The sequence below is a fragment of the Bos javanicus genome, chromosome 5, assembly GCF_032452875.1.
Source record: "Bos javanicus breed banteng chromosome 5, ARS-OSU_banteng_1.0, whole genome shotgun sequence".
Taxonomy (NCBI): Eukaryota; Metazoa; Chordata; class Mammalia; order Artiodactyla; family Bovidae; genus Bos; species Bos javanicus.
In genome coordinates this window covers 64,658,291-64,671,250 of record NC_083872.1, presented here as the reverse complement: position 1 = coordinate 64,671,250, position 12,960 = coordinate 64,658,291, and the positions used below count along the sequence as shown (strand labels likewise).

The following is a 12,960-nucleotide window of genomic DNA, read 5'->3' as shown; positions in this document are numbered from 1 at the left end:
AGTAGCAATGAACAAAAACATAAATATAAACCATAGAATTTATGGTGGGTTTATGATAGGTGTTCTCTCAGTTAAAGGAGATTCAAGTTGAAATTACTGCCATGTGTTTTCTAAAGAAAAAGATATTGTAACTGCATTTATGAACCTGAAGTATTCTTTAATAGTTCTTACTTTGAAAAGGAATTCTCATGTTGTTCTAGCATATTAGATTACTTGCCATTTAGAAGTCATGGACTTTGACACTTCTGTCCTTTTTCATAATTATGTTCCACCTACTTGAAACATCCTAGTGAGTTAGTAATGATAGCCAACATTCTGTTGTGTCTGGCACTCTCTAAGTATTTAACCTGCATTAGCTTAGTTAATCCTCACAACAACCTCATGAAGGTAAATAATACCACAGGGCTGGAGAAGTTCAGTACTTTCCCTACCATTACAAAGCTAAAAATCCACAGAGTGAAGTTTCAAATACAAGGCTGACTTTGGAGCCCATTCATTTAATGTTAGGGCTTCCCTGATAGCTCAGTCAGTAAAGAATCTGCCTGCAATGCAGGAGATCCTGGTTTGGTTCCTGGGTTGGGAAGATCCACTGGAGAAGGGAAAGGCTACCCACTCCAGTATTCTTGGGCTTCCCTTGTGGCTCAGCTGATAGAGTGAAGTTTCAAATCCAAGTCTGACTTTGGAGCCAGTTCATTTAACATTAAGCTGACATTCTCACCCTTGAAATACCATCTCCACTAAAATCCCATCTCTGACTAAACAAGATAGAATCACTCCATCCTTTGTGTTTTCATGACCTTTTTCTTCTGTTTCCAATATGGCAAGGATAATAATAGCATTAAGAGCTTGACATATGCTAGGTACTTTGTTGAACACTGTATATGCATTTAATCCTCACAAAATTGTGAGATACTTTTATCTCCAATAGATGAGGTACTGAGGCTGAGATTGAAATAAGGTGCTCAAGTTTACACTCTGCCTACAAAGTGGCCAAGTCAGCCTTTGAACAAGAGTCTAATTACAGAGCTCAAGGTCTTAGCATAGGAATTTATCTTTCATCTGAGGCTGTTAATTAACTTCTTGATGACAGGAAAAGTTTGTTTTCGTTCAGGCTACCTAGTTACTTGAATAGTCCCTTATTTTTAGTGCATTATAAATGAGTAAATTGAGTAAAGTCAATCCACAAATATCTGCTTTCCCTTGCTTTAAAAGGGTCAGGACTATATGTAAACTATCCCCTTGCCATTCCCATACACTCCCACAGACTTTTCTGATACATCCCTCAGAGGTAGTGTAATTCCCCCCGCCCCCTTTCAGATGTCACTGGATGGTCATTTTCATCTCTTAAAGTGTTGGTTTGGGGCTGGGTCGAGTGAAGGTGCAGAGCTGTAATAGTTCTCCCTGATTTCAACTATTTCCTTCCTTTTCATAGAAATTTTAAAGTGAAATTTTACACCTTTATTTCTCTAGATACAGCAAACTAGTGAGTTGGGTAAGGCTGATATTAACCTATTGTATAGATAATTAAACTGAGGCTAAAAGTAAGAAATTATTTTCTCCAGGTTAATATAACTAGAAAATACTAGAGCCAAAACTAGAATTTAGCCTTCTAACGTCCTGGTCCTGGACTCTATTAACACATCGTAACAACTTTCACTTTCCTTAGAATTTCTAGAGGAAACATCAAATTATAGCATTTGGCCAGGGTAACACAGAATATCTAAGCAAAGAAGAATATCAAGAAAACTGAGTAAGTAAAGAAAGCAAAGCAATCAGCACTTTGTGGAGTCAATTCTGACAGGCAAATGAAAAAGAAAAGTGAGATATGGACGAAGCACTCAGTGAAGGACACTAGAGCCTGAGGATGGAGGTCTAAAACCCAGAAGGCTCTGGGGTTGGGAGTCAAACCATTCAAGAGAGTCAGGAACAGGTAGGACCCCGGACCCGAGACCCTGCAAGAGACGCGGGACGTCAAACCTCCCGAGCCCGCGTTGCCCCGCCCCGCCTCGCCTCGCGCCGCCCCGCCCCGCCTCGCGCCAGCGGCTCCCCGGCCCTCCCCCAGGTCTCTTAGGTGATGTTGCAGCCAAGATGGCGCCGGCGGCGGCCGCGGCTGCCTGAGCGCAATGCTTCGGGTCCTTGGCGGCAGCGGTGGCGGCTGTGGCCTCGGCCGGGGCCTCGGGTCTGTCCCGGGCGTGAGTGCTCAGGAGCCTCTCCTCCGGCCGGGTGAATCCGGACAAAGAGGAGACGGCCTCGAGGAGAGGAGGCAGTGAAGAACGGAGAGAGAGCGCGGCGCCTCCCGCCTCGGCACCATGGCTGGGCTCATCAAGAAACAGATCCTGAAGCACCTTTCCAGGTTAGAGCCTCGAGCGTGGGCACAAGCCCGCCTCCGCCCTAGCAGGGTACCGGAGGCAACCCGCGGCTTCAGGGGCGGCGGGGACTGGCAGCCTAGCCGGAGGCGACCCTTGGACTCCCTGCTCCAGAGGGGCAGAGGTCGCGGCCCCTGATCTCCCTTGGCCCCTGCACTCAGGGCTGGCCTCGCGAGTCAGCGCCTGCATGGGGTCGTCCCCGGTCCGGGTCGCCCACAGACAGGTTCGCCCCTGGACGGCGCCCCTAGATGGATTTTCTCCCCCGATCGGCTCGCGGAGGAGCGTGTTGGGTGGCAGGGAGAGACTGATGGCTGGGATCATCCCCGACGCGGCGTCTGGGGGGCGTCGGGAGGACCCTCTCGGGCGGTCCTGCGCGGAGACTGGAGATGGTCTGGCGCCGCCCAGGTGCTCGGTGTCTGCTCGCCTCCATTCGGAGATGAGCGGTTCCGTTAACCCAGGGCGTCTAGCGCAGTGTGGACTCTTAGGGCTGAGCCTTGTCTTCTCACTGAAATGTTAACCTTGTTATTGTTCTGAATTCACCCTGCCTCGCCGTTCCCAGTCTGTGCATTAGAGGGTGTGCCTGTTTGCACAGTTAGGATTTGTTTTAGGTAAATAATCAGAGTTACCAACTTTGGCAAGTTTTTTTCTGGAGTCGTTTTAGCCCCACATCATTCGTACAGAGTTTATTACTATTTTTTTAAATCTAAGATCCATAAATTCAGGGAGTCAACATCTGTGGTAACAAACCCAAGACTTGTCAGCCTTTCCATTTCATAAGGCGGTTTTAGTCAGAATCATGACTCAGTAAAGCTGGCAGTTTGTTACTGCTCCTGACTTTTCCATATTTGTCTCAAAACACAGGCTAAATGTAGGATCTTGTTTCCAAGTTGTTAACAGCGAATTCGGAATGCGTGATTATGACCCTTTCCTCTGTTATTTGTAAGTTAAAGATTACTTTTAACTGATTTTAGGAAAACACTTGGGTGTGATGATATACTTTCCTAGTAAAGAGAGCTCTTGGTTGTCCAAATCGTTGTATACCACAGGTAGTATGCTGGAGAGCAAAATTATTATTTCTGTGATTCAGCAAATATTTTCCTCACTTATAACATTGAATAAGATAAAGGTATTTTTTTAAAGTAACCAAGTATAGAAACACTGATGATTATACATTTCTTAATGGTATCACTAATTGGAAATTTTCTTTTGAAATTGTCCATATGATCCAATAATGAATTACTTCATTTTGGAAGATGTTATCATTATTTTGTATGATTTAAGTAAGATCTGACTTGTCAGATGTCCTCCAGCCTTTCTCATACTCAGTTCACAAGAAAATTTGCACCTACAGAAAATGATTTGAATTTCTATTTTCTCACTCTCCCGAGGATGACAGTATTTACATAGCTAGTTCCATTTTAGATGCACAGGAGAAAAGTTTGTTCAGTCATTAAGAACCTTAGGACATTAGAGTTTAATTATCTTATAGAACTCCCGTTGATGAGGACTCTTACAAATCAGTTGTAAAGGTAATGGTTTACTTCACAAAACAGACATATTCAGAATTGAATCTTGAGAATTACTCTTTTTTTTTTTATAATAGAGTATAGATTTACCATGTGTTAGTTTCAGGTATCGGAGAAGGCAATGGCACCCCACTCCAGTACTCTTCCCTGGAAAATCCCATGGATGGAGGAGCCTGGTAGGCTTCAGTCCATGGGGTCGCTAAGAGTCGGACAGGACTGAGCAGCTTCACTTTCACTTTTCACTTTCATGCATTGGAGAAGGAAATGGCAACCCACTCCAGTGTTCTTGCCTGGAGAATCCCAGGGACGGGGAGCCTGGTGGGCTGCCGTCTATGGGGTCGCACAGAGTCGGACATGACTGAAGTGACTTAGCAGCAGCAGCAGCAGCAGCAGTTTCAGGTATACAACATAGTGAGTCAGTTATGCATATAGAGGATTACTTTTTTAATCTGTATGATTTCTAATAACTGCACTGTTAACTAATGATTTTTTTGAGATGTGTTTTTGAAGCACTTAAGTTTTCAGTTAATTCATGTTTCAAAACTTCCTTAAGTCAAGTGACTGAAGAGTATCGAATTCATCCTCTTGGTTAAGATATTAACCTTACTGCTGTTATTAACCTTACTGTTGCTGTCATCTCCTAAGAGCAATACAGTTATTTATAAATATAAAGGATGACAATAGAAGAAACAAGGTGGGTGTTGTGATAATTTACTGTTACTCAGGTAGTGATGAACTTCTGAAATTATCTAGGTCAAACTTAATTTTATAGATTATTCAGTAATAAAGATGTCACTATACTGATCTAACCATCTGGAACACAGTTTGATTGGAAATACTCAGAACATATTATCTTCTGATAATAGACATTTCTTATGACTAGTGAATCGAACTCATGATAGTTTGTTAATGGAGGGCTTACCTGACCACTCTTTTCTCTGTAGCACTCATTCTCATCTGTAATAAGATGTACTTGTTTATTTGCAGTTCATTTGTCTTCTGTACTGAGTGTAAACTCCAAGAGAGCAGGTTTTTTTTTTTTTTTTTTTGAGTCTAGAATAATGTAGGTACTCAATGACTATTTTTTGAATGAATGCATGAATGGCAACAATGAATTGACTGTGCTTCATACTGCTTTTTTTTTTTTTTTTTAAGCCACCAATATTATCACAGATATTGGGCATGGCCAATTTTCCTGTGGTTTTAGGAAATAATGGACAATTGAATAATTGAATAAATATGGTACCTTTGGTATCCTGGAAAGAAAGGACTATGAAAATGACACTTTATCTAAGAGATAAAGAAGACAATGTAGGAACAAACAGGAGAAAAAGAGTGCTTACTCCGAGCTTGGAGGTTGAAGTGTGGTGAAATTGTAAGATTAAAAGCAGTGTTATTCAGATACAAGGGCTTAAGAAAGCTGAGAACCGAAGAATTGATGCTTTTGAACTATGGTGTTGGAGAAGACTCTTGAGAGTCCCTTGGACAGCAAGGAGATTAAACCAGTCAATCCTAAATGTAATCAGTCCTGAATATTCATTGGAAGGACTGATGCTGAAGTTGAAGCTGTAATTTGGCACCTGATGTAAAGAACTGACTCCTTGGAAAAGACCCTGATGCTGGGAAAGATTGAAGGCAGGAGGAGAAGGGGACAACAGAGGATGAGATGGTTGGATGACATCACCGACTCGATGGACGTGAGTTTAAGCAAGATCTGGGAGTTGGTGAAAGAACAGGAAGCCTGGTGTGCTACAGTCCTTGGGGTTGCAAAGAGTCATACACACTGCAGTCCATGGGGTTGCAAAGAGTCGGACACGACTGAGCGACTGAACTGAACTGAACTGATAAGAGAATTATTCTTTAGAGATTAACAAATGCTGAAAGCAAATGATGAACTATTTGAGAAGTGTAAATCTGTATACTTATTCCCTATCTAGTTGTTTAGTTTGTATTCCAAGCATCTCTTTAATTGTTAATAAAAAGTTTGTATACTTGAAACAGATCTGAAACTGAAGAGGACAAGTGAGTGAGTGAGTGTGTGTGTGTTCGTGTGCACACATGTGCAGATTAGTTACAAGTAGTTACACTTTAATAGAAGTGAAACAGGAAAAGCCTTTGAAGGGGATTTTACCCTGATCTTTTATACTATAACTGTCACAGAATATGTTTTGGAGAGTTCTCTAGGAGAGTATTTTTTCACAAGGAAATGGAAAGCTCTAAAGAAAAGTTAGAACAAGTGTAAGAAAGAAAATAAAAGCAGGAGCTTACCTTTCAGCTCAAGTCCTCATTACCTGTTACTGTGGTATGTGTACATATGTGCTCCAGCAAAGGTGAAGGGCAGGGAGTAAAAGCTTGAAGATGGGGTACATTTAAGCCAGGACATAAAAAGAGATGGGGAAGATTCAGATACAAATGCTCCCCCTTTGGCTCAAGGCATATTATGCTGGAGGTACAAGTGGGTGTTGCAAAGACATACACTACACCTAAATACAGTCTTTGTATGGTTTTAAGCAGTGGTTATGAAACGGGTGTTTGACCCCTCAGAGGATATTTGGCAATGTCTGGAGACAGTTTTGATTGTCATGACTCGGCAGAGTTGGGTCTGGGGTTGTAACTAGCAGGTAGAGGCCAAGAATGCTGCTAAACATCCTATAGTGGACAGCATGCTCTCTCAGAAAAAGAATTATTTGACCTACATGTCAATAATTTTGAGGTTGAGAAACTGATTTAAAGTATACACATGTATATCAGATTATTGGACTAGGATACTGGGCTAATTAAGATTATATTGTCTGTCATAAATATACTACCATGTGTTAAATAGGCAGCTAGTGGGAACATACTGTATAGCACAGGGAGCTTCGCTTGGTCCTCAGGTAATGACTAAGAGGGGAGGGGTGGGAGGAAGTTTCAAGAGGGAGGGGATATGTGTATACATGTAACTGATTCCAGGTAGTGCTAGTGGTAAAGAACCCACCTGCCAGTGCAGGAGAGGTTGCAACCTACTCCAGTATTCTTGCTTGGAGGATCCCATGGACAGCTGAGCCAGGAGGGCTGCAGACCATGGGGTCACAAAGAGTCAGGCACGACTGAAGCACGTTAGCACCCACACATAGCTGATTCACTTCATTGGTCAACAGAAACTAACACAACATTGTAGAGCAATTATACTCCAATTAAAAAAAAACTGTAAAAAAAAAAAAAGATTATATTGTCTGCAAACAACAAAAACCTGCTCTGTTTCACTTAGGCTAAAAGAGGAAATGTAATAGAAAGCTGTTAGTGTGGGTCACAGAATCTGGAACAGCCAGTGCCTAGGGCCTAGTTGGAAGAGTACTTGAACTTCAGCACTATTGACATTTGAACCAGACGATTGTTTTTGTGAAAGGCTGCTCTGCGCATTGTAGGATGTTGAGCCGCACCTTTGGTCTCCACCCACTAGATGCCAGTAGCACTCCTGCAGCCTTGACAATGAGAGCAGGTCCCCAGATGTTGCCAGATGTCCCCTGGAAGGTACAACGACTCTCAGTTGAGAACCACTACTTTAGGGTGCTGTCTGATCTTTCACAACTCCCAGTCCGGTCTTTCCTGTTGAAGTTTCGGATTTCTGGGAGAGAGAATCTGTTTGATCCAGTTCTGTTTATCCACAGGTCAATTAGCAATGGCAAGGGGTTGTATAGCAAAGATGTGGTCATGTGGGGAACTGTTTAGAGTCAGGCTTGTTGCTCCATTTGGTGTCTTTAGTAGGCACCTAACAAAATTAGGTTTTGGAGGGCCTCATTTGCCGTGTTAGGGAAATTGAAATTGAATTTCATTCCAGGAGGTGACTGCTAATAAAGAATTCCTGATTAAAGAGGGACATGATCACTAAAGAAAGGTACATGGTTATGAGTTTGATTTGCAATCCAAGGTTCAGGAACATTTCTCTGGGGTGGAAACATAGAGTCTATAGAGGTGCTCAGATTAGATTAAGTAGAAAAATAATGTAGAAAGATATCAGTATTCCACAGAATTTATGAGAAGGTTAGAGAAACAGACTTGGGAAAGGCCTGGATACTGGCCAGCTCCAAGGATTGAGGTAAAAGAAACTTCTTGACAGTTTCAACAAGACATACTCCCTAAACAAAGCGGAAGAAATAAGTAGAAAGGGAGAGTGGCCTGAGAAGATTAACTATTTGGAATATTTATTAAGGAGATTAGGAAAGGTTGAGTGTTTGCAGGATCTTGTGACTGACTGGCAAAATGAAGGGAGATTAGAGTACCTCATAGTATATTTACTGAGTGCTTCTCTGTACCAGGTACTAGTCCATAATGTTGGGGCAAACTCCTTGCCCTTAGTGGAGCTTACATTTTAATCAGAGAAGGCTGAGAGTAATTAGATTAATTAACTTTCACATTTAAATTAAATGTGAAGTACACTGCTATTGAAAAAACTAAGAGAAAGGGAGTAGGAAGTGCACGGAGGTTGGGGGACAAACTTTGCAATTTTAAATCCAGTTATGGAGAAGGCTTAATTGAGAAGGTGTTATTTGAGGAGAGAGCTGAAATTGGGAGTGCGAACTAATGCAAAGATCCAGAAGAGGAAGCTTGTCATTTTTTTGGCAAATACATTAATGCCTCCAATATAGGTGAAATGGAATGAGGACTGAGGTGAGTAGAGGAAGGTAAGATCAAAGAGAAATCAAGGGCCAGATCTTGTGGGACCTTGTAGTGACTTTGGCTTTTACCCTGAGTGAGACTGGAAGCCACTGGAAGGCTTTGAACCATTGATCACTCTGCAGCCAAGTGGGAAATAAATAATTGGAGGGCAGGGGAAGAATCAGGGGCCTAGTGAAAAATGTTAACTAGCCAGATGAGAAAAAATACTGGCATGGAGCTAGGTGGATGCCGTGAAGTTGTTGAGATACATAGTCAGGTTTTGGATGTATTTTGAAGGCAGAGCCACAGGTTTTGCCAATAGATAAAATATGGATTGAGAAGGAGAACAGTCATGGATGACTTTGACATAAGCAACTGAGAAGATGGAGTTGCTATTAATTAAGTTGGAGAAGATATGCAGAAGGAGCAGGTTTATGGAAAAAGATCTGGAGTTTGGCTCTGGATACCTTAATTTGGTTGTCTATTAAGTATATAAATGGAGATCCCTTTATTTGTAAGCTAATTTAGACTGTGCCTCTTATAGTTTGGCAACAGTGATGTCAGTGTTTTTTGTGTGTGGTCATCCTTTGGCTTAGCCAATAGATAATTACAGAAAAGTAAATTGTGAGTTGAATTTTAGGGGGTGGATTTTTCTTTTCTTCTATTAAGTACACTTCATAGAAGCATCTAAAATTGAGCAAGGTGCCTGTTTCTTTCACATTAATTTACAACTACAACCAGATATTGATTCTTGGAAAAGTTACTTTCAGGAGATTGATTTGAGAACTTCAGGTGAAAAGGAGATTGAATGCGTGGTTTATTGGATATTGTAATACTGTTATTCTAGAATCAGAAGGTATTTGTTCCGGTCACCTAGAAGGAAGTTATTAAAACAGTGCAGTTTTAGACTTTGCTAAGATTTAACAGGTAGTGTTGAGTAGTTAAGTCACTGATCCAGCACCTTCATAATTTGATTATTCTATGCTGCCTGTTCAGGCTGTAGTTTGCACCTAACAGTTCGCTTTTCTTTGAGTTTTCAGCATTTCCTGTATTACTCCTTTATGGTATTTTATCATCCTGTTGCAATATCCCTTAGGAGATTCGTTTATTACTTGGGAATCATTTGACCTTACCGTCCTTTGAAACTCGGAAAACACAGTCTTTTGACTCAGCAGTTCTTTAAAGTTGGAAAGGACAATTTCTCCATTCATTTCTTTTTACTTGCATAATTTTTTTTGCAGTATTACAGTTTGCCTTAATACTGCAGTTTCCAGTCTAAATGTTTCCTCAGTAAGTTGATCTCTTAGCAGTTTAGGTTTTAAAGTTTGCATACTATGTTACTTAAGATGAGTAATTTAATATTTCTATTAAATATTGATATTTACAAGTTGATATTAATTAGCTCAGATGTAAGTTACAAGCTTTATGGGGCTTCCCTTGTGGCTCAGCTGGTAAAGAATCTGCCTGCAATGCGGGAGACCTGGGTTTGATCCCTGGGTTGGGAAGATCCCCTGGAGAAGGGAAAGGCTGACCACTCCGGTATTCTGGCCTGGAGAATTTCATGGACTGTATAGTCCATGGGGTTGCAAAGAGTCAGACATGACTGAGCAACTTTCACTTCACTTCGCAAGGTTTATGACACCATTTCCATGAGTGAAATATGAGCAGGTATCATATCAAGACAAAATTATTAAAACAAAATTAAGAGCTGAGCAAATATGATCCAGGATGTATTTTTTTTAGGCATTATACTTGTTATTGGTCTGTCTCATAATTCATTGACTTATTTTGAGACTTCTCCCAGCCAAAAAGCATGTTGTATAAAAATTTTGAACCTCTATATTAGTCTATCCTTTAAGACACTTTTAGCTGTATGTACTCTTTTTTCTACCCAAAAGTACCATTAAGAGAGGAATCTGTGACTTCTTTTCTGCCACTGTTATTATAACATTGTGGTGTTTTCCTCTACTGTTTTTTATTTATTTTAGAACAAAAGCTTCTTGTTTATTAGTTCCATACACTGTCATCTCTTTAAGGGCAGAATAACCTTGATAGGCTTTGAATTCTGAGGGCAGTGACTGTATTTGTGTGGTTCTCCATTGTATCTTTAGCATCTGCCACAGTACTGTGGTACAGGGTAGTTGTTCAGAAACATTTTTAGCTGACTGGAGAAATAGATTTATACTATTGTAAATTTATACATCGGCCGTCATGGAACACATAGGTCATAAATCCATGTATTTATAAAGCTGGATACATTTTTAGCGATATTACAATCTTGATGTTTGTGAGTTATTTTTCATAGGTGACTTTACTCTTTAGTATTCTTTATGAAATGAAATGAGGATTATAGTTTTAACTGGGCCTTCTGGCAGTTAAAATTTTGACAGTTTGTAGGTTGCTTGTCTTTTAGAGTGCTTATCCTATTTGGTTTCATTTAATATTATTTAGTTCAGTCTTTGTGTAATGTTTGTATAGCATAGCTATCTCGTTTTTATTAAATATTATTTTTAATATAAAATTAAAAACATACTGATTTAATAGAGTAGTAGTGCTACCAGTGGTAGAGAGAATGAAGAAAATCCTAAATGATTAATTTATCTTAGATTTTAATCAGCATTTGCCTATAGTTAATCCAGTGTGAAATACAACTGTATTTTCTTTAAAGTGACTCACAGCTGAATATTTTTATCATATCATTCCTTTCCTCTTCCTTCCCTTAAACTTGCTCCCTTCTGTGTCCCCTGTGTACCCATTCCCTGCAGCGATCCCTGCTGGCTGTGGTGGAGATTGGTGTGCTGTGAATTTCATAATCACCCAAATGAGTCCCAGAGGAGTCTAAGAAACCCTGGCAACTGACTACTTGCTTTCACCAGGAGTAGGGACCTTTTGTCTGAATTTCCTGCCCTCAGGTAATTCTTCTATTCCCCATTTTTTTTTTCTTCTCTCTCTGTAAATGCAAGCACTTCCTGTGCCCACATAAAGATACTTTGAGAATATTTTCTAATTCTTCTTGTTTTAGTCAGACACCAATTTCATGTGTTTTTTTTTTTTTTTAAACTATGTAGCTATAGGCCCATGCAATTCTCTTAGAATGTCTTCTAATATATAAGATTTGGCAATGCACTTAAAGTTATAACCAGGTCTTTCTGATGTTGCATGAGTGAGTTTTATAACTTATTGTTAGCTACTTGGAAATAGTAGTTAACATTATCTGCTCTTTAATGGGTTAGGCATTATAGTCTAATGTAATTAATGAGGTATGAAGGCTTTTTTCGTAAAGAGAATGTTTTGACCAATTCACTGAAGAACTTAAAAGTTTTGTGTATTTAATGTTGGTTATAATTTTTATCAAAGATGTTGGAATGACTCTCATGAACAGCTGTGAAAATAGGATTCATTTTGAAGAATGTAAGGGCTCCCACTCCAATCTTTTTTTCTCTCTCCCACTACCCTTTAAAAATCAGGGAAAATAGTTACGCTATAAAATCAGATTCATGGAAATAGCACTAAATATTTCAGTCTAGACTCAATGAAAAACCTAGAAACTTATATTTGAATGCTTCTCATGCTTGGTAAATTTATACACTTAAATACTTTGGAACTCTAAAAGTCTACTAAGAAATCCATAATTGAAGACTAGTCATGAGCAGAATTGAGCCACTAGTTACATACTTATCCTTGGTGTAATTAACAGTTTATAAACTTGCTGACCATATATTAGCTGGCAATTGTATAGGTGTGATGACTTAAATATTATTTTCCAGTATTCTTGTTTGCTTTCCAATATTCTTGATTCCATCATCATTTGGTTATCCGGATCTTATCCAAATTGCCAAGGAAGAATGCCAGGCTTTATCTTTCAGTAGACCATTAGAAAAACCTTTGAGATTGTTAAGATATTGGTAGTTAAGAACTTCTGTTGTTTCTGGTGGCATTCAAGGATGGTTCTGATTTTGTGTATACCTCTAGCAAATACTCTGGGACCTTTGCTTCAGACTAGATTACACCTCCTTAACATTTCTTTTTTGGTCTGGTTTGTGCTTAGCTTATTGAAGGTGAGGTATAGTGATTTTCGTCTAAGCTTAAATCACATCTGTCTCTGCTTTTATTCAAGTCACCTATGAAGCTTAATTCCTTTTTCTTCTTAACCTTCTCATTTTAATCAGTCATTCTCTCTTTTTATTTAAATAATTCTTGAATTTATCTTTTTTATCCTGAACAAAACATATAGCAGACTATTTGCTACAAAGTAGATATCAGTAAGATTTGAATATCTCTACTGTCACTGCTGCTGCTAAGTAGCTTCAGTCGTGTCCGACTCTGTGCCACTACTCAGATTTAAATCATAATTTCTTGGATCAGTTGAGGTTAAGTATTCTCATTTCTCATGCTGCTTTTTAAAAAAATATTTATTTATTTATTATTGG

The 12,960-nt window shown here is 39.7% G+C and overlaps 1 protein-coding gene across 3 annotated transcripts in view; it reads left to right on the top strand.

Moving 5' to 3' along the window:
• Positions 1-2,061: 2,061 nt before the first annotated feature.
• BLTP3B (bridge-like lipid transfer protein family member 3B) overlaps positions 2,062-12,960 on the top strand; it is a 93,472-nt gene continuing 82,573 nt past the window's right edge. For 2 of the 3 annotated variants that reach the window (XM_061417015.1, XM_061417014.1), the window contains exon 1: positions 2,062-2,353. In XM_061417015.1, coding sequence (XP_061272999.1) covers positions 2,310-2,353 — 44 coding nt within the window. In that variant the 5' untranslated portion in view covers positions 2,062-2,309. Of the gene's footprint in view, positions 2,354-11,295; positions 11,443-12,960 lie in introns of all 3 variants that reach the window. The other variant, XM_061417017.1, reaches the window with a different exon arrangement.